Source organism: Ahaetulla prasina, chromosome 3 (genome assembly GCF_028640845.1).
Source record: "Ahaetulla prasina isolate Xishuangbanna chromosome 3, ASM2864084v1, whole genome shotgun sequence".
NCBI classification, from domain to species: Eukaryota; Metazoa; Chordata; class Lepidosauria; order Squamata; family Colubridae; genus Ahaetulla; species Ahaetulla prasina.
The window spans coordinates 211,364,383-211,388,291 of NC_080541.1; the positions used below are offsets into that span (position 1 = coordinate 211,364,383).

The 23,909-nt window shown below is 39.3% G+C and overlaps 1 protein-coding gene across 1 annotated transcript in view; it reads left to right on the forward strand.

Annotated features, from left to right (window-relative positions):
- The window catches only part of RBM38 (RNA binding motif protein 38), a 51,326-nt gene that overhangs the window by 15,979 nt on the left and 11,438 nt on the right, over positions 1–23,909 (forward strand). The window contains exon 3 of the mRNA XM_058178863.1: positions 4,382–4,436. Within this exon, the coding sequence (XP_058034846.1) occupies positions 4,382–4,436 (55 nt within the window). The remainder of the gene's footprint in view (positions 1–4,381; positions 4,437–23,909) is intronic.

Consider the following 23,909-nt stretch of genomic DNA (forward strand, 5'->3'; position numbering starts at 1 on the left):
TAGTGCATCATTCCCATGATCTCATCAATTTGATGCTTTAAAATTACTCTCCTTTCGATAGTGTTCTTGCTAGGTATAGGCAAACATTTCAAATTTAAATTATCTCAACTCTCTGTTTTTAAGTACAAACCAGTTGTTTCAGGTGTGACACAAAACTGGTTTTTGAGCCCTTTTGACAGGTGTCAAGAGCGACTGTTCTGAGCATGAAACTCTGTGGCAAACTTGAAATGTTTCCAACATACTTGAAAGGGCTGTTTTGTGCTCAGAACAGGGTGTTTTGAATTTGGGGAGAGTTCTGTTTGCAATGCTTTCCCCATCCTTCATTTGCTGTTCAAGAGAAATAAAAAAACCTGGCAAAATTCCATTGCGATGCATATTTTAAAACATGCACGTATGGTTGATTTTCCACAACTTGCAGGGCTAGTGTACAAATTTGAACTGGTGAGAGCATGTCATAAGCACTTTTATGTCACAAGCACTTTCACAAAATGGCAGCCACAATGAGCGAAACCAATCACCTATCACCCCTTTCTTGGAAGGCAAGCTGCGTGGATTGCTCCCACCAATTTATGTAATTTCCCAGAATCCTCTGCACCACTTCCTCTTCCATCTTCTTTCTCCTGGTGGGGAGAGCAGGTACATTTCCATAGAGGAGACAGCCTAAAAGTCCTGTCAGTGTATTTTCCAAGAAAGCTTCTCCAGAAACGTTCCTGGAAATGATGATAATGCTTGTTGGCATTTCGCTTCGATGCATGTTAGTTTCTCACTTAATTTCTTAAAATTAAAACAATCTTACCTTTGACTTTCCCCCCACTAGTATATGAACACACATCCTAGCACAGTTTTGGGCTGCAACCAAGCTACCATTTTAATTTCTTGGAATGCCCCTTGAGGGGGTGAGAACTTATTTGGATTTTGGTCAAAAATTGAGAAAATAAACCTAATTTCACTCTGCTGGCATTCATTTATTTAAAAAAAACACAGTCCAATCATGTATTATATAAAGAAATGTCATGTAAATACAAAAAATGAAATACAAGTAAAATAAACTCATTTTCGGAGAGACCAGAGACCATGCAAAAAGTATACCCCATTCTTGCGTGGTCCCTGCAGCCTCCAAAAATTGTGTTGAGAACCAGGCATGCTTCTGAAAACAATTGTTGGGTGCTGGGGAATGCTGGTGTGTCACCCAAAACAGCACGGCGTGGCGTTTCGTCTTTGACACACGTGTCATAGATTCACCATCACTGGCCTAGCAAAGTGAGAACCCAGTAGGGGGAATTGAAGGAACTGGGTATGTTTAACCTCCAAAGTAAAGGGGAATATAATACATTCTTCAAATATCTCTGAACAGAAGATATTTCTGACAGAAGAACATCAGAACTGTTTGGTTGTTTCAGATGCAGGACACAGAATAATAAATTTAAATTTCAGAGGTATCAACTGAAGGTTAGAAATATCTTCCTTGGAGAAAATGCAGTGAACCCAGAGTGGTGCTGACTTTCTTTTTCTCTGTGTGATCTGGATGGAGACCTTAATTTGGATTCTTGGATGAAGCTGAGGGTGGAGTTTTGTGGATTCAATAGCCCATCCCCTTCCAACTCTGTGTTTCTATGTCTCATAGGGTATATGTAGCTGTATTACTATTTCATTAATAAAAAGTCCCCTTCTATGTAGAATGCTAAATTGTGAGGTTCCTGAAAACAAGAGAATTGCTGGAAATTTCACACTTGTAAATAAAGCCCGAATGAGGGGAAACGATAGATGCAGATGGGAATCAGCAATAGAAATCTTGAGCCCTGCACTTCAATTTAGATTCTATTTCCTCAGTTTCTAGCATTGTGTAACACACGAAATAGAAACTGCAAAGATATAAGGTGAAGATCTTAATTGCTTAAAAAAAAGAAATCAGAAAGTATGTTCAAATATATTTTAACATGTACAGTGTATTTGAATACCGTATTTTTTGGAGTATAAGATGCACCTTTTTCACCCCTAAAAGGGGGTGAAAATTTGGGTGTGTCTTATACACCGAATGTAGCCCCACCTACCCACTGACCCTCACCCTTTGGCCTCTGCCTCCCAGCAGTTTATCTCCTTGCAGCAATCAGCAAGAAGAAACAGCCCATTTCAGCTTCAGCACAGCCTAATTAGCACAAGTTTATTGTCCCCAATTCTCAGCTGTTTCAGGCTGCAGCGATTGCTATTGCTTTTTGCTGCGCCAGCCTCTGCTGTTTGCTGCAAGGAGGTAAATTGCTGGGAGCAGATTTGTTTTTCTTGTGCTAATCAAGCTATGCTGAAAACAAAAACGAAAGTAAAGCAGGCTGTTTGCTGTTTACTGCAACGAGGCAAAATTGCTGGGAGGCAGAGGCAGATTTCTTTTTCTTGTTTTCCTTACCAAAAAAGGTAGGTGCATCTTATAGTCCAGAGCATCTTATACTCCAAAAAATATGTTATATATCTGCAATTTTGAATATGAATTAAAAATAATTGTATTGTAAAAACAGAAAGAAATTGCTGCATAAAGATGAAAATGATTTCAATTTGTATACAGAGTTGAAAAACTACAGCCAAATATTTTCCAATTAGATAGGAGTGGTTTTCTATAAATCAGGTTCATGTCAGTGCTGCATTTATCTACCAAAGAAAGGGTCGTTTATCTGAATAATACTCTGTTCTGCACAATTTCTTCTTTAATCGTCTTTTTAAAAAACGTACAGAAAAAATAACATTAGGCAGATTTTGAATATGGTTTTCTGTAATACATGGATTTTTCTCCAAAGCATAACCAGCTCTTCTCATCGTATACATTAGTTAAGTTCACAATTTTTTTTATTTATTTAATTAGATTTTTATACCACCCTTCTCCCGAAGGACTCAGGGCGGTTTACAGCCAGAACAACAGAATAAATACAAGATAAAATAACATTTAAAAAACTTATTAAATTGGCCCAAATTAAAATATAATTAAAACAGTAAAACCAAATTAAAAACTAAAATCTTATGCCAGTCCTGCGCAAATAAATAAATATGTTTTCAGCTCGCGGCGAAAGGTTCGAAGGTCAGGAAGTTGGCGGAGTCCTGGGGGAAGTTCATTCCAGAGGGTGGGAACCCCCACAGAGAAGGCCCTTCCCCTGGGGGCCGCCAGCGGACATTGCTTGGCGGACGGCACCCTTAGGAGTCCCCCTCTGTGAGAACGCACGGGTCGTTGGGAGGCAGTCGGTAGCAGTAGGCGGTCCCGTAAATAACCCGGCCCTAAGCCATGGAGCGCTTTAAAGGTAGTAACCAACATACTAAACCTGATTACTGTACTGAATTAAATTATTTTTGTTGGTGTGCACAGTTTACAGAACTCTGAGTTAACGCAGTAGATGGAGTTCACAACATAGTAAATAATTAAGGAAAACCTAATTAAGATTGAGGCTAATAAAGCTTAGGCTGTGATTTAAGTACATCGCCGCAGTATGTACTATTTCACCCGGGGACGATATTTTTGAAACTTTCTTTGCCAAAAATAGAGAAGACGAAAGAAGACCCTATTTTGAGTTAAAACACTGCAGCAGTTCATACCGAAGTTATTTTTAAATGTTTATTGCTCTGCTTCCAGAAGGTGTACCACAAGGAAACAAAGATGTAAATGTAATACAGTCTCAAGGTGAATGTTAAGAGAATTGAATTTAATCACAATCTAAATAAATAAATAAACTGGAGGCACTTGAGTAGAAAGTAATAACAGATGCAAATGCGAGCATCAATCTAGACGTTTGGGGAGGATTGGTCAACTGCAGTACCATTATTCTATTCAAGTCATGTTGTGTAAGAGAGGATGGAAAGTTTTAAAGAAAGGGAAGACATTCAGTATTATTATACATCTTTCTAGCACAGTCCAAAACAGCTTAGTGCATAATGGGTGAAATCCAGCAGGTTCTGACAGGTTCTGGAGAACCGGTAGTGGAAATTTTGAGTAGTTCAGAGAACCAGTAAATACCACCTCTGGCTGGCCCCAGAGTGGGGTGGGAATGGAGATTTTGCAATATCCTTCCCACAGGAGTGGGGAGGGAATGGAGATTTTGCAGTATCCTTCCCCTGCCATGCCCATCAAGCCACGCCCACAGAGATGGTAGTAAAAAAAATTGCATATTAACAATTGAACATGTGAAAGCGATAAGATGCACAGTCCTATAGTTGGATTAGACAAGGAGTCTGAAACTTGGCTCTTTTAATACTTGTGGACTTCAACTCCCAGAGTTCCTGGTAACTCTGGGAATTGAAGTCCACAAGTCTTAAAAGAGCCAAGTTTACAGACCCCTGGATTAGACTGTTGAAGAAGCTGCCAAGTTGCATGATTTAGTTTAACTTTGCTTCAACCATTTTTCCCTAGGTTTTACCTTAGGGGTGCAGCAGTTACATCCAGCTCTTATTCAGAGACCGTATGGGTAAGTGGAACTTTTCTTTTTAACTGTGTCAACAAACTATCTGGGTACGAATTTATAAGGCATCAAAGAAAGAGGCAAAGAAGCTCTACGTTACAAAACCTACGGTAGTATGGCTACAGCATCTCAAACAAGAATTCCTGGTCCTCAACTTAGAATATGAAGCAAACATTTGGAAAACTTGCTTGGATTGGGTGATTTGTTTGTTTGTTTGTTCATTCGATTTGTATGGCTGCCTATCTCAGCAATTGACTGTGAATAACCTTAAAATACATTAAAAACAAATGTTCTTCCTGATACAGCTCAAGGACACCATTTCTATTTCTCTGGTCCTCTTCATTATGTCCCAGAAGTGTTATGGTGACAGATCTTCTGTAAGATCATTCCATGATCTCCATTTTTGCTAAATTGAATTCCTTTATTTCATGAGTGTAGGTGGAGATGAAACAAAGCAGTGGTTCTTACCCTGTCATGGGAAGCAGAGTAGCTAGATTCATACATTATCATTTATTTAATCAAATGTATGGGTCACCCATCTTACTACAGGGTAACACTATACATACGTACACTATGTTAAGCTCAAATGGGATTGAGTGACCTTAAAAAAAAAGAGAGAGACCATGATACTAAGCTCTCATATGTGTTGTTATTTATTTAGATAGAATGAATGTGTAAATGTATAACCAGTAGTTGCGTGACTTATGCTTAAGATTTAATGAGTTGTGCGTACCCATCCAGTCTTCCCATAATGCTTACCACATGACGAGTCGAAGATTGGGTTTGATCAGAGCCTAAAGTCATAGTTTAATTATTGTTTATTTGAATGAGCCACGGCTGGCTGGATTTATACAGGGAAAAAAATAAACCCATTCACATTATGGCATAGCTTTTAATGCCTACATATCTCATGCAAAATGATTGCATTCACGTAAAATGCAAACCCTTAATGTGGCTTGTTCTACTTTAACCTAACACGCTACATCCTCCCAACATGAAAAACCTAACCGATGGATGGTTTTTCAGCCAACTCATGGCTTAACCTGACATGCGAACTTATGCATTTGAACTTCTATCTTATCTCTGGAGTTGAAACAGTCCTTCGTATGATTCTCTGAGATTGTGTTTCTTATGGACTACAAGACCTCAGGCAGGTCTCTTGCCCAAGGTCCTTGTCCCATAGGACTGTGGTCTCTCTGGGCTTGAGGCACCTAAAGACCTCTTACGAGGACATGCCGTGTGAGTTTTATAAAATCCAACAAAAGCTTTGCTGTTTGTTTGTTTGAGTTCTAATTTAAATGGTGCCGATGCAGGAGGCCTTGGCAGCGGGTTGCATCTCATTGCTTTGGGCCCCATGCGACAATTCCAGGCCAGAGAACAAATTGCATTCAGATAGTAAATCTAATATTCAGTGAAAAGAAACATTAGGTCAAAAATTGATTCTGGACAGATGTTATACAGGACTTGAGGAGTTTATAGAAATCAGCTATTGTCTCCACATTTCAATAGAATATCCCAGTTCCCTTTGGTCTAAAGCATCCTCTTTTTATACATCTAATAGGATCTGGCAGCTGCTTTGGAAAAGCCAAGAGTGCTTAGAGACAACAATAGCAACTGTCATCCTAACTTCATTTAACTGTTTAATGATTGATGTAATTCTCTGAATCGCGCGCTCTCTCGCTGTCCAGCACTGCTTTCTGAAAATGGAAGCTTGTGGGTATGTGTGTGTCTTTTAAAGAATTTGGGAAAATTCGGTTCTCTTGGGGAAGGGGGGGAAGGGAGAAGAAACTTTGGAAGGCTGATGGTTTCAGAAACAATGGACCATTTTTTTCTTTGCCAAGAGGAATTAATATTTCATCTCCTCTGTGTCTCCCCTCCCTCTCCCCCCTCCAGAAGCCCACACGTAGACTGTCTTTCTTTAGAGCTTCCCTCTCCAACTTTCCTGCTCTGGATTATTCAACTCTTCTAAGTTTATGATTCCAGTGGGGATGGTGTTTCCCTCCCCACCCCCTTACTGCACTGGTGGCGTCATAATAGGGAATTAATAGGGAGCCATGTTGGCACAGTGTTTAGAATAGAGTATTGCAGGCTAACTCTGCTCACAGCTAGGAGTTTGACCGGCTCAAGGTTGACTCAGCCTTCCCTCCTTCCTAAGTTGGTAAAATGAGGACCCAGATTGTTGGGGATAATAACGGCTTAGAGAGTGCCGTAAAGCATGATGAAGCTGTATACAAGTCTAAGGGCTATTGCTATTGAGTCTGTCATCTGCACCTCTATAACTGTCTGGTTTGGTTCTGCAACCCAACAAGACAGACACAGACTTTAGAGGATAATTAGAACTGCAGAAAAAACAATGGCTACCAACCTGCCTTCCATTGAGGACCTGTATACTGCACGAGTCAAAAAGAGGGCTGTGAAAATATTTACAGATCCCTCACATCCTGGACATAAACTGTTTCAACTCCTACCCTCAAAACGACGCTATAGAGCACTGCACATCAGAACAACTAGACACAAAAACAGTTTTTTCCTGAACGCCATCACTTTGCTAAGCAAATAATTCCCTTAACACTGTCAAACTAGTTACTAAATATGCACTACTATTAATCTTCTCATCGTACCCATCTCCTTCCACTTACGACTGTATGACTGTAATTTTGTTGCTTGTATACTAATGATTTATATTGATATTGTTTCCTTATTGCTTATTTGTACCCTATGACTATCATTAAATGTTGTACCTTATGATTCTTGAACATATCTTTTCTTTTATGTACACTGAGAACGTATGCACCAAGACAAATTCCTTGTGTGTCCAATTATATTATATTTTATTGCTAATATCTGCATGGTTTCTATAGAGAGTTCAAACAAGTTTTTCCACATCATTGTTAATGCTAATTTTGGAATCCTCCTTTTATTCTGGAAGAAAAGTAAGAAATATTTTTTTTCTTATTCTTAATATCCAAGTGCAAAGATACTCATATTTCTGATGTGTCTTCTTATTGTAATCAGCAGCAGCATTTTTGTTCAGTAAAGTCTGTTGCAACCTAGAACTAAGGAGAACTTTCCTGACAATGAACACAATTAATCAGTAGAACAACTTGCCTCCCTCCAAAGCTGGAGGTTTTAAGAAGAGATTGGACAACCATTTGCTTGAAATGGCATAGGGTTGGACTAGAAGACCTCCAAGGTCCCTTCCAACTCTTGTTATTCCATTATGGTGAAAAGGTTGTCGAAAATTAGAACAAGAGCTCTGTTCAATTCACTTGGTGCTTTCTGGAGCTGAGTTTTTGATAGCCACATTTCTCAATTGTTGATGTTTCCTAATTCTGCAGTTCCTCTGAAGAAGCCCAGATAGGCATTTGCACAATGACTTTGAGATGTTGAATTCTGACCTGTCTATGAATATGTGCTTTAAATTTATAGTGCCCAGGAAAAAAAGAGGAACAGTAAGAGGCTATGAATATGAATCTTGTATTTGTTTAAAACTTCATTTTAGAGCAGCTTTTTATGGCATGTTTGGTACTACGCAATAATAAGAATTGGCTCAGGCTCAATTTTGAGAGCTTTGGTTATCTAGCTGATGAAGCAGCAGTGGCAAGAAGGATATGCAGAGTAAGAATTGTAGTAAGAGGAGAAAATATAGGTCAAAAGTCACTGTAATTTCCAGTCCATGCTGAAATCATCTAGAAATCAGGTGCTGCAGGTGGATTTGTTGGTAGGTAAACAGAGAAGAAAAGTGTTTGGTGTTGGCGAGAAGAGAATTTACAAAGGTAGCTTGCATGACCGGAAAAACTTGGAGAATAATTTAGAAGACCTAAACTCTTATTTAATGAAAATAATGCAAATCTCTTCTCCATCAACAAGAATGGGATGAATAGGCTACCGTTCTCTTCCTTGTATGACCTCCATGGGTAAGAAGCAAAGATGACATCATGAAGAGCTTCTTTATAACTTTGAAGGCTGAAGATTCATCACCTCCAATCCCACTCAGAGTCTCTAGTGATGACAAGGAAGAGTAGCTTGCTTACCCTTGGGCCTCCTGGATCTGAGAGTTTCTGTAACTAGACAATCTAGTGCAGGGGTCTCCAACCTTGGTCCCTTTAAGACTTGTGGACTTCAACTCCCAGAGTTCCTCAGCCAGCTTTGCTGGCTGAGGGACTCTGGGAGTTGAAATCCACAAGTCTTAAAGGGACCAAGGTTGGAGACCCCTGATCTAGTTAACATTTGCAAACAGCCTTTTTCCCCCCCTTCCTGAAAGCATTTTGAATATGTTTGGTGAGTCTCTCTCTCCCTCTCCCTCTCCCTCCCTCCCTCGACTTACCTTCGCAATTGAGCCCAACTTTTCTATTGCTAAGCAAGACAGTTGTAAGACAAGGATTATGTTGTATATATTTTTGCAACTGAACCCAGGATACATTTAGTTAAAAGACTCTGCATTTTGCTTTTTCCACCAGGAAAATAGTAATTTACCTGGTTACAGCAATAGAATATGTACTGTGTTTCCCCGAAAATAAGACCGGGTCTTATTTTTGCTCCAAAAGACGCATTCGGGCTTATTTTCTGGTTAGGTCTTGTTTTGGGGGAAATACAGGAATAAATGAATCCATCTGGCTAACAATCTTACCTGGGGCTTATTTTGGGGGTAGGGTTTATATTACAAGCATCTTGAAAAATCATGCTAGGGATAATTTTCCGATTAGGTCTTATTTTCGGGGAAATACGGTACTAAATGTGTCTGTCTGGCTGACAATCTTAACTGGGGCTTATTTTTGGGGGTAGGGCTTATATTATGAGCATCCTGAAAAATCATGCTAGGGCTTATTTTCCGGTTGGGTCTTATTTTTGGGGAAACAGGATAGCTTGACATGTAAGTTCTTTAAACTAGAATCTTCTATGTACTTTGTAGCGTACCATATACATCAATTCCAGTGTAGACATCCATATTACATATTACCACTTTAAAATGCAGTCATTTTTGAGAGTCCGAGAAGAGCAGCACCTTTCTAGCAAGATTCCATATTTAACTGTATTGTATACAAGCTACGACTGAATGGACTATGTGGCGAATAGCTCTACCGCTGCTCCTTATTTGTGATGATTAATGGTATGACAATGTGATAAAGGAGACTGAGCAAAGAGCAGGTGTAACCATTGCGTAACCATGACCATAATTCCCTTCAATAGCAGCTTTCATTAGCTCCAACGTCTACTTTGAACGTAAATAAATAAAGCAATAATCAAGCTTTCTTTACAACACCCTGGAGCAGGGGTCTCCTGCACACCTTGGCAACTTTAAGATTTGTGGACTTTAACTCTAGGAGTTGAAGTCCACATGTCTTAAAGTTGCCAAGGTTGGAGACCCCTGCCCTGGAGGATTGAATCAGGCAGTCATGCAAATCCTGTCCCATTGGCTGAACGAATCCCAGAAAACCCATTCGTAACTGGTCTTCCAGCATACTGCAGAAAGTTGGACAGGGTGATCATTGTGGTTCCTTTCATTTCTATGACTGTGTGCATCTTCAAAGTGCCAAGAGTGACTTGAATTTAATTTGTCAACATTTCTAGGTCACTCAACTCTCAAACAGCTCTTCCTTGGAAGCTTTCAAAGCGCCACAGACTCCCATACGCTAGTTATTGCGGCCATCCCAAAGGATTAAATAATGGCCAACCTAAGCTATTCTTTCAGAAGGCTTCTTGCCATGAACCTCCAAGGAGAAAAGGGATCGAGGAGGATGAAGACTTTGGAAAAATAGCTGAGTTGCATCCCTGCAGTTTGGCTGGGCTGCCCTGACAGATGGCTTTAAGTTAAGAAGAGCCATTTTAGCTGAGGGCAGGAAAGGAACAGCTGAGGGGAAGCACTTACATAAGAAGAAATGTGACAAGTAACTACCAATTGCTGTATTTTCCCCAAAATGTGTGTTATTCCTCTTTAAAGCTGTCCTACTTTTTAAGAACCATATATAGTAGTAAATAGATTAGTTTCCAAAAAGGTGTTTTGGAAGCATACGGGGCCCAAACACAGCACCTGTTTGCATCTTCCTAAGTCACCTGTAGCATTGTACAGCTGCCAGATGATTCCAGGAAAAAATGCACCGCTACTGTAACAAGTTGCAGGCCAATACTACATTTGCATTCCCATGGGATTGAGTCTGAAAAGCCATAGTAGCAAATTCTTCTTGTGCCATATCCATCATCGGATGCTGGCGATCCTATTTTTATTAACAGCTGCATGAAAAAAATTTGTTGAGTTTTGTCCAAACCAGCCCCTTAGATTTAGAAGCTATGATGTTCTTCTTCTGCCTGGACCTCCTTTGCCGTCAATCTTTCCTTGGAGGATTATGTGAAGTATGCTTTATTTTTCTGGGTGTCGCATCACATGTCCAAAATATTCTAACTTTCGCTTTTTTATGGTTTTGATTATTTTCCTTGGCTTTCCCGGGCGGCTTATCGCCTCCTCATTTCTGATTTTGTCAACTCAACTTTTATGTAACAGCCGCCTATAAATCCATATTTCAAATGCTTCTAGTCTCTTCAAGTGGCTTTCTGTCAGAGACCAACTCTTCACTCTGTGGAGCAGGATAGAAAAAAACGTAGCACTTGACAAGCCTGATTTTCAATCTTAGGCTTATGTCGTGATGGCAGAAGACCTTTTTCATTTTGAAGAATGCTGTTTGACCTTTCTCTATCCTTCTTTTTACTTCAGTAGTCATATTCCAGCTTTCATGTAAATTAGAAATGAGGTACTTGATCCTTTCAACTTTTTCTAGTGGTATTCCTTCCGAAGTTATCGGTGGTAAATTAATGGGTTGTTTGCTGACGACTATGATCTTGGTTTTTGAGTAGTAGTAGTAGTAGTAGTGGTAGTAGTAGTAGTAGTATGATCTTGGTTTTTGAGGAGTAGTAGTAGTAGTATGATCTTGGTTTTTGAGGAGGAGGAGTAGTAGTATGATCTTGGTTTTTGAGTAGTAGTAGCAGCAGCAACAGCAAATACGATAATATATTTATTCATTGTAAAAAAGCGTCTCCACCCTTCACTTCACTGGATGACAATTCACTTGATACTTTTTTTTAAATCACATCCAACTACAATACACTTACCATAGCAGAATTTGCTCTTTTTTCTCCCAGTTTGTTTTTCATCTCTTTGTCTCTACTTCCAAGCACCATTTGGCTTCAAGTGCGAGTAGACCCAGCTAAAGCAGCTGCCAGGATACATTTGCACATGGTTGCACAGATTGTTCGATGTGAACAGTCAGCCTAAATAAGGCAATGCTAGAACATGCTGAGAATTCATACATGGTTGTGAACTGATCTCTGCCCCCAGAGCTTTCTGCTCACAGGTTCAAGATTAGGGTGTTAGGGTTCCGATGGATGCCTTAATTAAATCATGAATCTCCAGCCAAGCTTCAAAAGAAAACCAGTTATTTATTAGGAGCTTCATGTCGGCATGTTCCCAAGTGAAGCTAGTTCTGACCCTACGTAATTTACGCTCCAATCATGACCCTGTTTCTCCCTTCCCCCCAGGATGTGTCATCAGGTCACTCCCCTCGGCTGCTGTAGGTAACCCTGGGATACAGCCTTGAGAGAGATAAGCATGGAATGTGCATCTGTCTTTGGCTGCTGTGCCATTTTGCCGGTTTCCCATCCCCCCGGTCTATGGCAACTCGAGAGCAGGCCAGGGATGCTAATAATAATATATAATATTATTATTATTATTATTATTATTATTATTATTATTATTATTATTATTATTATTATTATTATTATTATGCTTTGTGAGTTGACATGGGGATTGAAAAGGGAAATAAATTCTCTTTGAAGGAAAAGTGCACCAGCCTTCACATGGAGCTTATCACCTGTGGATAGGCTTGGACGTATAGGTAGACCTCAACGTAAAATCACAATTGATCCCAAAAGTGCTTTTTTTTCCCCCCCCAAAAAAGCAACTGGACTTTGTTGGAAAAATAAAGTCCAGTTGCTAAAAAGGTTCTCAGTCATCCAGGTCATGGTTGTCCAAAAATGCTTTTTCCAGAGCTGGACTTTCTGTTTTTTCTTTGAAGAGATTTTTGCTTCTCATCCAACAAGCTTCTTCAGCACTGAAGAAGCTTCTTGGATGAGAAGCAAAACATCTTCAAAGAAAAAACAAGAAAGTCCAGTTGCCTCTGGAAAAAACACCTTTGGGACAAAACCCAGTTGCCTTTAGAAAAAAAAAAGCACCTTTGAGACAACCATGACCTGGATAACTGAGAATCTCTGTAGACAATTGAGCCCAAGATTTCTGTGGGCTGCACAAGACAGTTAAACGAGTTTTGCCCTATTTTACAACCATTCTTGCCAGAGCTGTTAAATGAATCACTGCAGTTAAGTTAGTAAGATGGTTGTCTGGCTTCCCCATTGACTTTGCTTGTCGCAAAAAGGCAAACATAACCCTGTCATAAATACATGCCAGGGACCAGGCATCCAAATTTGGATCGTGTGACTATAGGGATGCTTCGGTGATCGTAAGTGTGAAAAATGGTCATAAGTTTTTTTTCTGCTGTTGTAACTTTGAACAGTCACTAAACAAATGGTTGTAAGTTGAGGAGTACCTATATTCTTGTAAGGGAGTTTGGCATGTTCCAGAAATGATTTGTGACTTCCTTCTTGGATGTGTTTCGACTTTCCAGTTGAGCCAACAAGCTTGGAGTTCCCAGGCAATCTTCTTTTCAAGTACTAACTGCTACTTTCCTTTTTCTTCTTAAACTGCTTCTTAGGTTAGCCAACATTGGCTAAATATGGCCACCTTTTCAAGTACATTTGTCCATATATACACTTTTATACCTCCTAGCATGTAATTAAGGATTTTTACAACTTTTTTTCTATTCCTGTATGCAGAAAACTTTAGTGCACGAATAAGAATTGTTCAGGCATATATTTATGTCTGTATAAGAGTGGCTAAGAATGTATAAGAGCTCCCGTTACTTGTCCCAGATTCTGCCAACCTAGCAGTTTGAAAGCAGGTAAAAAATGCAAGTAGAAAAATAGGAACCAACTTTGGTGAGAAAGTAACAGCGTTCCCTGTGCCTTTGGCATTTAGTCATGCCAGCCACATGACCACGGAGACGTCTTCGGACAGCGCTGGCTCTTCGGCTTTGAAACAGAGATGAGCACCGCCCCCTAGAGTCAGGAACGACTAGCACATATGTGTGAGGGAAACCTTTACCTTTAAGAGTGTGCACATAGCCACAAATACCCATATGTATGCCTTTAGCAATTACTTTTCTAGATTTTAGACAACCACTTCCCCAATCAAAACCTTCCCAGCTGCCTCTTCGGCCACTTGATGGTGTTTGTTATAAATTATTTATTGGTTGCTGAGAGATGAATGGAGGCAAGAAAGCGAAGGATATATCATTAATATATATCATTTGGATCAGTAAACAAGAATTTCACCACATTCTGTTCCAGCAGTGGTTTAATTGTAAGAAATGCAGATTGGCAAGGCCCGTGCCATTTGCTTGGGCAATCTCGGTTACTATGGTGCCTTTTTTCCCTAGCAAAACATCAAACACTCCCCTAGCAACATAGGCTTGGCAACTGGCTCTACTCTTGTCCAGTTGGGACAATTGGTAATACATAGGCTTCAACCTTAAACCAGCATTCCTTGAACTCCCCTTCTTCAGTCTAGGGGGGGAAAAAAGATCAACATTTCTAAGCATTGTATGGTTACAGATCTTTTAAAACAACCGTTAAAACAAATCTGCTAAAGCGATGCTGTGTGTGTATGTATATATAAGGAAAGTCAACTGAACCAGATTTTGTCTCTTCCAAATCTACTTACTCATCCCATTAAATGGATATAACTCTTCTCTTTTGGAAGTCCCTCCGATGCTTGTTTTAAAACAAGAGCTCAACACATTCATGATTCCAAAGAAAGACAAATGTGCGTGTAAAGGCAGAGAGCTTACTTGACAGATCAGGGTGGTTGCAATGGCTGGATCTTTTTTGTCAGTTGGTAGATTTATTTGCTGCATAAAGTGACATTTATAGGAATAGGGACACGGTGGCTCAGTGGCTAAGATACTGAGCTTGCCAATCAAAAGGTCAGCAGTTCAGCAGTTCGGATTCCTAGTACCGCGTAACAGAGTGAGCTCCCATTACTTGTCCCAGTTTCTGCCAACCTAGCAGTTCGAAAGCACGTGAAAATTCAAGTAGAAAAATAGGGACCACTTTTGGTGGGAAGGTAACAGTGTTCTGTGCGCCTTTGGCATTTAGTCATGCCGGCCACATGACCACGGAGACAGACGTCCTCAGACAGTGCTGGCTTTTCAGTTTTGAAATGGAGATGAGCATCACCTCCTAGAGTCGGGAATGACTAGCATATATGTGCGAGGGGAACCTTTACCTTTAAAGTGATATTGTTTTATCACTAATCAGTAGGAAATAGAAATACTGGAAATGGAGCTCTTAACTATAATATATAATATAATATAACAACAAAGTTGGAAGGGACCTTGGAGGCCTTCTAGTCCAACCCCCTGCCCAGGCAGGAAACCCTACACCATCTCAGTCAGATGGTTATCCAACATTTTCTTAAAAATTTCCAGTGTTGGAGCATTCACAACTTCTGCAGGCAAGTCGTTCCACTTATTAATTGTTCTGTCAGGAAATTTCTCCTTAGTTCTAATAACTAATTCTTAGTTATTAGTTATTAGTTATTAGTTCTAATAACTAATAATTAATTAGTTCTAATTAATTAGTTCTAATTAATTATATTAATTATATTAATATAATTATAATATATTATATAAAATATATAAATATATAAAATATAATAATAATATATAATATAAAATAATATAATTAATTATATTAATTAATTAATTATATTATAATTAATTAGTTAATTATAATTAACTAATTAATTATAATTAATTAGTTCTAATAACTAATTCTGAGGAGAGTAGAAAGTTGGCCCCATAGCAATTTTCAAACACTTATTAGTTCCTAGTAGATTCTGGTTACATGTTAGGAAGAAGCTTACTTACGAATAGATGTTTCTATTAATAGGCTTAGATGTTTTTTGTTTTTGTTTTTTGTTTACATTTATATCCCGCCCTTCTCCGAAGACTCAGGGCGGCTTACAGTGTATAAGGCAATAGTCTCATTCTATTTGTATATTTACAAAGTCAACTTATTGCCCCGCCCCCCCCAACAATCTGGGTCCTCATTTTACCTACCTTATAAAGGATGGAAGGCTGAGTCAACCTTGGGCCGGGCTTGAACCTGCAGTAATTGCAGGCTACTGTGTTCTAATAACAGGCTCCTTACAGCCTGAGCTATTCCGGCCCTATATATACTTGTATATAATATATACTTTAAAACAAAACTAAAACAAAACATATTACAAGATGGCCAAAATTTAAAACAGTTTAAAATCCTAAAATATAAATAACCCCAGTTAAAATTTAATTAAAATATATATATATATATTTTACAAGAAGAGTTCTCCACTCCTCTGATCACAACAAAATACCTTATGCCACCAGACTTAAAATCCTGGGTTTAGAAAATTTAGAACTCTGCCGCCTTTGGCATGACCTGAGTATAACTCATAAAATCATCTGCTACAATGTCCTTCCTGTCGAAGACTACTTCAACTTCAACCACAACAATACACGAGCACACAATAGATTTAAACTTAAAGTGAACCGCTCCAATCTTGATTGTAGAAAATATGACTTCAGTAACAGAGTTGTTAATGCCTGGAATGCACTACCTGACTCCGTGGTCTCTTCCCAAAATCCCCAAAGCTTTAACCAAAGGCTATCTACTGTTGACCTCACCCCATTCCTAAGAGGTCTGTAAGGGGCGTGCATAAGAGTACCAGCGTGCCTACCATTCCTGTCCTAATGTTCCCTTTGGTTGTATCCAATTCGTATGGTTATTTCATGCTTATACTTATATATATTGTTGTGTTTGACAAATAAATAATAAAATAAAATAAATTAAATCAATCAATCAATCAATCAATCAATCAGAAAGCCCAGCTCCATAGCTTGGAGTCCATATTCCAAGGAAGGAAGGAAGAAGGAACAATGGAATATAAAAAAGGAAGGAAGGAAGGAAGGAAGGAAGGAAGGAAGGAAGGAAGGAAGGAAGGAAGGAAGGAAGGAAGGAAGGAAATTACGATTAACCGCAGTTAGATCTTTTGTTTGGAAATGTACCCATTTGCTTACACTTGAAGTAAATGGATTGTAGGATAAGAACTTTACATATTTGCCTTCTAGCAAAAAGATATTTTGTCCACATATGTGCCTCCTTGCCCAGAAAAGATGCACCATTTTTTCTCTCACATCCACATGAACCATTTTGTTACAGAACAGATAACATGTTCTCAAGAGTCAAAAAAAGGATTGTTGCTTTGTCAGAAAATCCAGTAGTAATGAATGCCCAATAGAATCCCAACTTTAGAAATGGAAGTTGAGATTGTACTACACGCACAAGTTGTTTTGAAAAAAGCTATAGCAACCATCAAGATAAAGCACAATGAACCCACAAAAAGCATCATAAAACCTAAAAAAACTTGCTAGCCAGCCAATATAAAATTAATACAGATATTGAAATGTGAAGATGAGATGTGAATTACAGGTAAGTATGAGGGAGAAATAGGGACACGGTGGCTCAGTGGCTAAGACACTGAACTTATCGCTCGAAAGATTGGCAGTTCAGCGATTCGAATCCCTAGTGCCATGCAATGGGGTGAACTCCTGTGACTTGGCTCAGCTTCTGCCAACCTAGTAGTTCGAAAGCATGTAAAAAATGCAAGTAGAAAAATAGGGCCCACCTTTGGTGGGAAGGAAACAGCATTCCATGTGCCTTTGGCGTTTAGTCATGCCGGCCACATGACCATGGAGACGTCTTTGGACAGCACTGGCTCTTCGACTTTGAAACGGAGATGAGCACTGCCCCCTAGAGTCGGGAACGACTAGCACATATGTGCGAGGGGAACCATTACTTTATGAGGGAGAAAATAAAGAGTTGAGGGATTGGAAGAATTGGTCCAGTCTGAGGATGTATTAGATCTTCTGTCAGAATAGCCAATTGCTGAAATGTGTAAGATACTAAATCTTGCGCTCACCAGTTTTTTAGGAAACTGAATTTAGCTGAACTAAATCACTTTTACAATTTATACAGGAGCTGAAGGACAGAGATTGATACCCAGCCTTCATAAATCAATGTATACAGTACAACATTTTTTCAGACTTTAGTGCCTACCTGGTATTCAGGGCCATGCTCAGGGTGGTACAGCAAAATAGAAGTAGATTCAGAGCGAACTAATGGGAGTAGTCAGAGCATATCCTAGCTTTAATTCTGTAATACAGATCAAATTATTTAATAATTTTTTACCTCTAGCTCAGAAAAAAATGAAATTGTAATGACAGCTTTTGGAAGGCAATTGGTCTGCACATAACAAGCGTATGTCCTACTATTAAGATAGTCACTTATCAACTAATCAGCCCGTTGTTACTGGCCCGCTCAATCTTCATGTGTGTGCATTTTTCAATTAAAAAAAAAAAAGCTGATGGGACATAGAAACTGGAGCTTGGCAAGGGAAATACTTCTGAGCCAAGTTAATGAAACAAATTGTAATTTTGTTCATGCGTTCCTGCGTTTGTGGGAGGATTCTCTTTTGCATGCATACAAGAGTGTGGATGTGTGTATGTGGGTCAAAAAAAGTATTACCATCTTGACTTTTTGATGTACCACCTCCTCCTCACTTCCACCCATGATACGGATTGCACAGGTCAGTTTTGTAACTTGAAACATTGGAGTAGAAGGAATGGTGATGATAACACTACATTGATAGACATGGAAGTGAAAACTTTCAAGTTTTCATCTGCTTGTTCCTCCCTCTCCTTTTTCTCTCTCCTGTGTCGTAACCTTGGCTTCGTTGCGGTGTTACAAGATCAACTTCCTCCCTCGGTATGATGTTTTCTCTCGAACTCTCCTTTGCTACTCCCCCATCCACTTCCTGTTGAAGTATACCTTAAAAAAATAATAATAAGCTCCAGCTATGATTAAAGCGGAAGATTTAAAGTCACAGGCAACTCTTTTTCAGAGATGTTGCAATCAACCATTAAATAGCCACAGAAAAATGGATGGTTCTTTCAGTAGTATCAACTATGAAAATGTCTAGTTTCATAAATATCTTCTTAACTCTATGGTGGTGTCCACATTTGAAAATTATATTTTCTGCCTCTGCAGACTGGAAGAGTCAACTCAATTTATTCTCTTCCTTCTTAGAAAAGGGTGAAAATGCCCTTCCTTCCTTCCTTCCTTCCTTCCCTCCCTCCCTCTCTCTCTCTTTCTCTCTCTCTCTCTCTCTCTCTCTCTCTTTCTTTCTTTCTTTCTTTCTTTCTTTCTTTCTTTCTTTCTTTCTTTCTTTCTACTTGGCTGACAAACTGTCTCTTTGCCTTTGTATTTTGTTGTTTCATGCCGATTGTATCTTCCCTTTGGTTGCCTAACAACCTTTTGTAAACTTCCTAGAATCATTTCTGATTCTTTCAGCCTTTAATGTGGCTCACTGCTCTCAGTGGATGACCTGGATCTAGAAATGAAACGCTGAAACTTCTGGCTGGAGGGGAGGGAACGAATCCACTGTATTGATGAACTGACCTTTTAAATATATATTGTAGTCCTTTATTGTTGGCATAGCCTTGCACATGTTGACTTTCCTAAGGAAAAAGCTGAGTATGTGGTTGGAAAGGTTTCGGGGGTTAAAGGTTGGAGAAAAGGGAGAGGTTTCTAGGATTAAAAGGATGGCAGAAGAAGAATGAGCATGAAGAAGAATGAGAACTTGGAAACGGCACAAATTGTATGATGCCCTGGCACTTCAGGGCATCATAGTCACAGGCACTTCAGGGCCCTGTTATGGGCCAATGAAAGAATCAAAGCTGGGCACAAATCAAGGCTTCAGAGGATTCCCTATCCTTTGTACAGGACTTCATGTCCTTAAACCAGACTTTTCATTTTAAAGCCCACACATATCTATCTCCCTGCCTTCTCAGACTGGTGCCCTTCCTGTGCATTGAATTCTATGCAATTCCTATCCTTTCAGGATTTGAAGAGACAAGTATCTAGCAAAAGTGTCTGACCCCAGACATTGTCTGGCCTGTGGCAAAGTAGCAAATAAAATAGAATAGAATAGAATTTTTTATTGGCCAAGTGTGATTGGACACACAAGGAATTTGTCTTGGTGCATATGCTCTCAGTTTTTGCTTTTCTTTACATAAAAAGAAAAGATACGGTCATCAAGAATCATAAGGTACAACACTTAATGATAGTCATAGGGTACAAATAAGCAAACAGGAAACAATATCAATATAAATCATAAGGATACAAGCAACAAAGTTACAGTCATACAGTCATAAGTGGAAAGAGATTGGTGATGGGAATGATGAGACGATTAATAGTGCAGATTTAGTAATAGTTTGACAGTGTTGAGGGAATTATTTGTTTAGCAGAGTGATGGTGTTTGGGAAAAAACTGTTCTTGTTTCTAGTTTTTATGGTGTGCAGTGCTCTATAGCATCGTTTTGAGGGTAGGAGTTGAAACAGTTTATGTCCACCCAATGTTCACTCATGTCGAATGTCTTACATGTCTTTGCCTAATTCTGGCAATAAATTAACTACAGATAGTCCCCAACTTTCAACCATGGGTTCCCATGGAAGCTTCATGACACTGCAGGGAGTAGGCCAAATATAAGAAACAGCAGCACTCCTGCATTTAGAAGAACCCTAAGAATTGTCCAAGACCGTTGACTTTCTTGGAACTCTGAGAACATAACTTCTTAATAATAACTACCATGCTTACTATATCCAGTGTCTCTTTCAGAATCATAAATGTCGTGTTCCTTAAACACAATTCAGAGAACAGCCCAAAGCATTTATTTCAGTAGAGAGAAATTCCTCAAGGATGTGCTCCAGCATGAGTCCGAAAGCTCAGAAGAGTAAATCTCTGGTCCCGGTGACCAAACCAAAGTCGCATCATTATCCTGGGACACATATATTTGCTTTCATTCATAGTCCCAAAATGCTTTTTTCAAGAGGCAACTGGACTTTCTGGTTTTTCTTTGAAGACATTTCGCTTCTCATCCAAGAAGCTTCTATGGATGGTGGGGAATGGAATGGTTTATACTCCTTGCAGACAATGTTCTATTAAATCCTTCCACTCCCCACCATCCAGTTAGAGCTGAAGAAGCTTCTTGGATGAGAAGTGAAACATCTTCAAAGACAAACCAGAAACTCCAGTTGCCTCTTGAAAAAAAAGCACCTTTGGGGCAACCATGATCGGGATGACTCAGAATCTCCATAGACTTTCATGTTCCTTCTCCAATTTTTCATGGCAACAACTTCCCTGTGAAGTAGGTTAGGCTGGCAGGGGGTAACTGATCCATAGTCACCAGTGAACTTGCATAGCCTGGACCTTCACACGTCTAGTCTACTGCTGAACCATTGCACCACACCTCTTTGGTGGACTTGAGTCCATTATACCAGACAGCCAAAATGATATAGAGAGAATAGAATAGAATAGAATAGAATAGAATAGAATAGAATAGAATAGAATAGAATAGAATAGAATAGAATTTTTATTGGCCAAGTGTGATTGGACACACAAGGAATTTGTCTTGGTGCAAATGCTCTCAGTGTACATAAAAGAAAAGATATGTTCATCCAAGGTACAACATTTACAACACAATTGATGGTCAATATATCAATATAAATCATAAGGGTTGCCAGCAACAAAGTTACAGTCATACTGTAAGCACGTATTTGGAAAGAAATGGTAAATAGTATGATGCCTGGGCAGGGGGTTGGACTAGAAGACCTCCAAGGTCCCTTCCAACTCTGATATTATTATTATTATTATGATTGTAGGCCAGTGAAATGCAAAAGGCACATGGAGTGACATGGGCCAGTCACTGCCAGACTAACCTGCCTCACAGGGTTGTTGTGATGGAAAAATAAGGGAAAGAATCTTTCATTCCTGCATGTAAGATGGGATAGAAGTGGAACAAGCTGACAACATCTCCAGGCAATCCCGAAACTGATTGTTGTAAGGGGGTCAACCTATTTTCCAAAGCACCAGAAGGCAAGACAAGAAACAATGGATGAAAACTGATCAAGGAGAGAAGCAACCTAGAACTAAGGAGACATTTCCTAACCAATGGAATGGCTTGCCTTCAGAAGTTGTGAATGTTCCATCAATGATGGCTTTCAAAAAGAGACTGGATAACCATTTGTCTGGAACTGTATAGGGTCTCCTGATAGAGTAGGATGTTGGATTAGAAGACCTTCAAGATCCTTTACAACTCGGTTATTCTGTTTAATTATGGACTGTGGCTTTTGACTAAAAGTAGCATGAATACAGCAGCAACAGCACTTAGACTTATATACCACTTCACAGTGCTTTATAGCCCTCTGTGAAGGGTTTACAGAGTCAGCATATTGCCCCCAACAATCTGTGTCCTTATTTTACCGACCTCTGAAGGATGGAAGGCTGAGTCAACCTTGAGTCTGGTGAGATTTGAACTGCCAAATTGCAGGCAGCCGGTAGTCAGCAGAAATATTCTGCAGTACAGCATTTTAACCACTGGTCCACTGTGGCTCAGTGTAAGGTAGGGTGGAAGGAAGGAAGGAAGGAAGGAAGGAAGGAAGGAAGGAAGGAAGGAAGGAAGGAAAAAACCATGCCAGAAGGCCTTATATATTCCACTTCTTCAGTTAGATGCTTGGAGAATATATGTACTGGCTATTTTAGAAATGGAGTTAAATTTTCTATAAAATTAACTGATCTTAAATTAAAAATAGGTATGTCTTATTTTTAATAAGGTATTGCAAGTTTCCATGAACGTTTTTGTGTCTTTGTTGATTTTTTTGTGTGTGTCATCCAGCCCTGTAACTCCCATCTCACCTTGATTGTGGCCATATGCTGCCTTCCTCATCTTGTTCTTCTGGTAGCAAGAGAAGAAGCCTGGCATGAGTCTCAGTGGTTCTAATTTTAGGTTTGAGTATGTTTCTTGGTATGTGCTCGAACTGTTTGTGGTCTTGGCCAGGAGTTAATCAGTAACGCTGTGAAAAGCTCCCAAGCTCCCATTCAGAGGGTAGATCTGATGTGTGTTGACCGTTTCAAGATGGATGTTTTGCATAATTGCGTTTCAGATGAAATGTTTCTTCAGGCGTTTAGAGTCCTTATCTCAGGCGGCCTTGGATTCCCACACGTTTTAAACAGAATTGCAAAACAGAGGAAGTTCATCCTTTCATTTTCAAAACATGAAAAATCAAAGGAACAGCCTTTTCAGGTTTCAGCCTTGTACTTTTAACACATTATGATGCATCTTTAATAATGTAGCCAGAAGATAATTTCATCACAAAATTTGGTGTGTTCTTTGGTCAGAAATAAAAATAAAACTCAATCAACTTAGCATATCAATGCATTTTCCTTCACCCAAACATTTAATCCAGACTTAATTCAAATAACTGCTCTTATTCTAGGAAAGTTTTAGCTTGCTATTTCTGTTTGATAAATTTATTTTCTCCAGTTTAAGGTTTCCATCAACCCGCTTTTCAATCAGGAAAGGTTTGGGATTTGGGTCACATTAAATTAATATCTATGCTTGATGTAAGAAGAATTGTAAGATTTATTCTAAGCCTAGGCACTGGAGATAACATCCACTATACCTAAAAAGCATAGCCAGTGGTAAGAGATGCCAGTGGTTGTAATAGCAATAGCCCTTAGACATATACCGCTGTACACCGCCCTGAGTCCTTCAGGAGAAGGTCGGTATAAAAATTTAATAAATAATAAATAATAATAATAATAATAATAGTGCTTTTACAGCCCTCTCTAAATGGTTTACAGAGTCAGCCTCTTGCCCCCAACAATCTGGGCCCTCATTTTACCCACCTCGGAAGGATGGAAGGATGAGTCAACCTTGAGCCTGGTGAAATTTGAACTGCCGAACTGCAGCTAGCAGTCAGCTGAAGTAGTCTGCAGTACTGCACGCTAACCACTGCGCCACCTCGGCTCTATACTGTAATACAGTAACATTTGAAGTGCTGCGAATTATTTAACTTGGTTACAAGGTTTGCTTGATTAGGGGAAAAGATATGCAATCATATTTACATGATGTAAAAAAGATGCTGAGACTCTACAAAGAGTGCAGAGAAGAGCAACAAAGATGATTAGGGGACTGGAGGCTAAAACATATGAAGAACGGTTGCAGGAACTGGGTATGTCTAGTTTAATGAAAAGAAGGACTGGGGAGACATGATAACAGTGTTCCAATATCTCAGGGGCTGCCGCAAAGAAGAGGGAGTCAAGCTATTATCCAAAGCATCTGAGGGTAGAACAAGAAGCAATGGGTGGAAACTAATCAAGGAAAGAAGCAACTTAGAACTAAGGAGAAATTTCCTGACAGAACAATTAATCAGT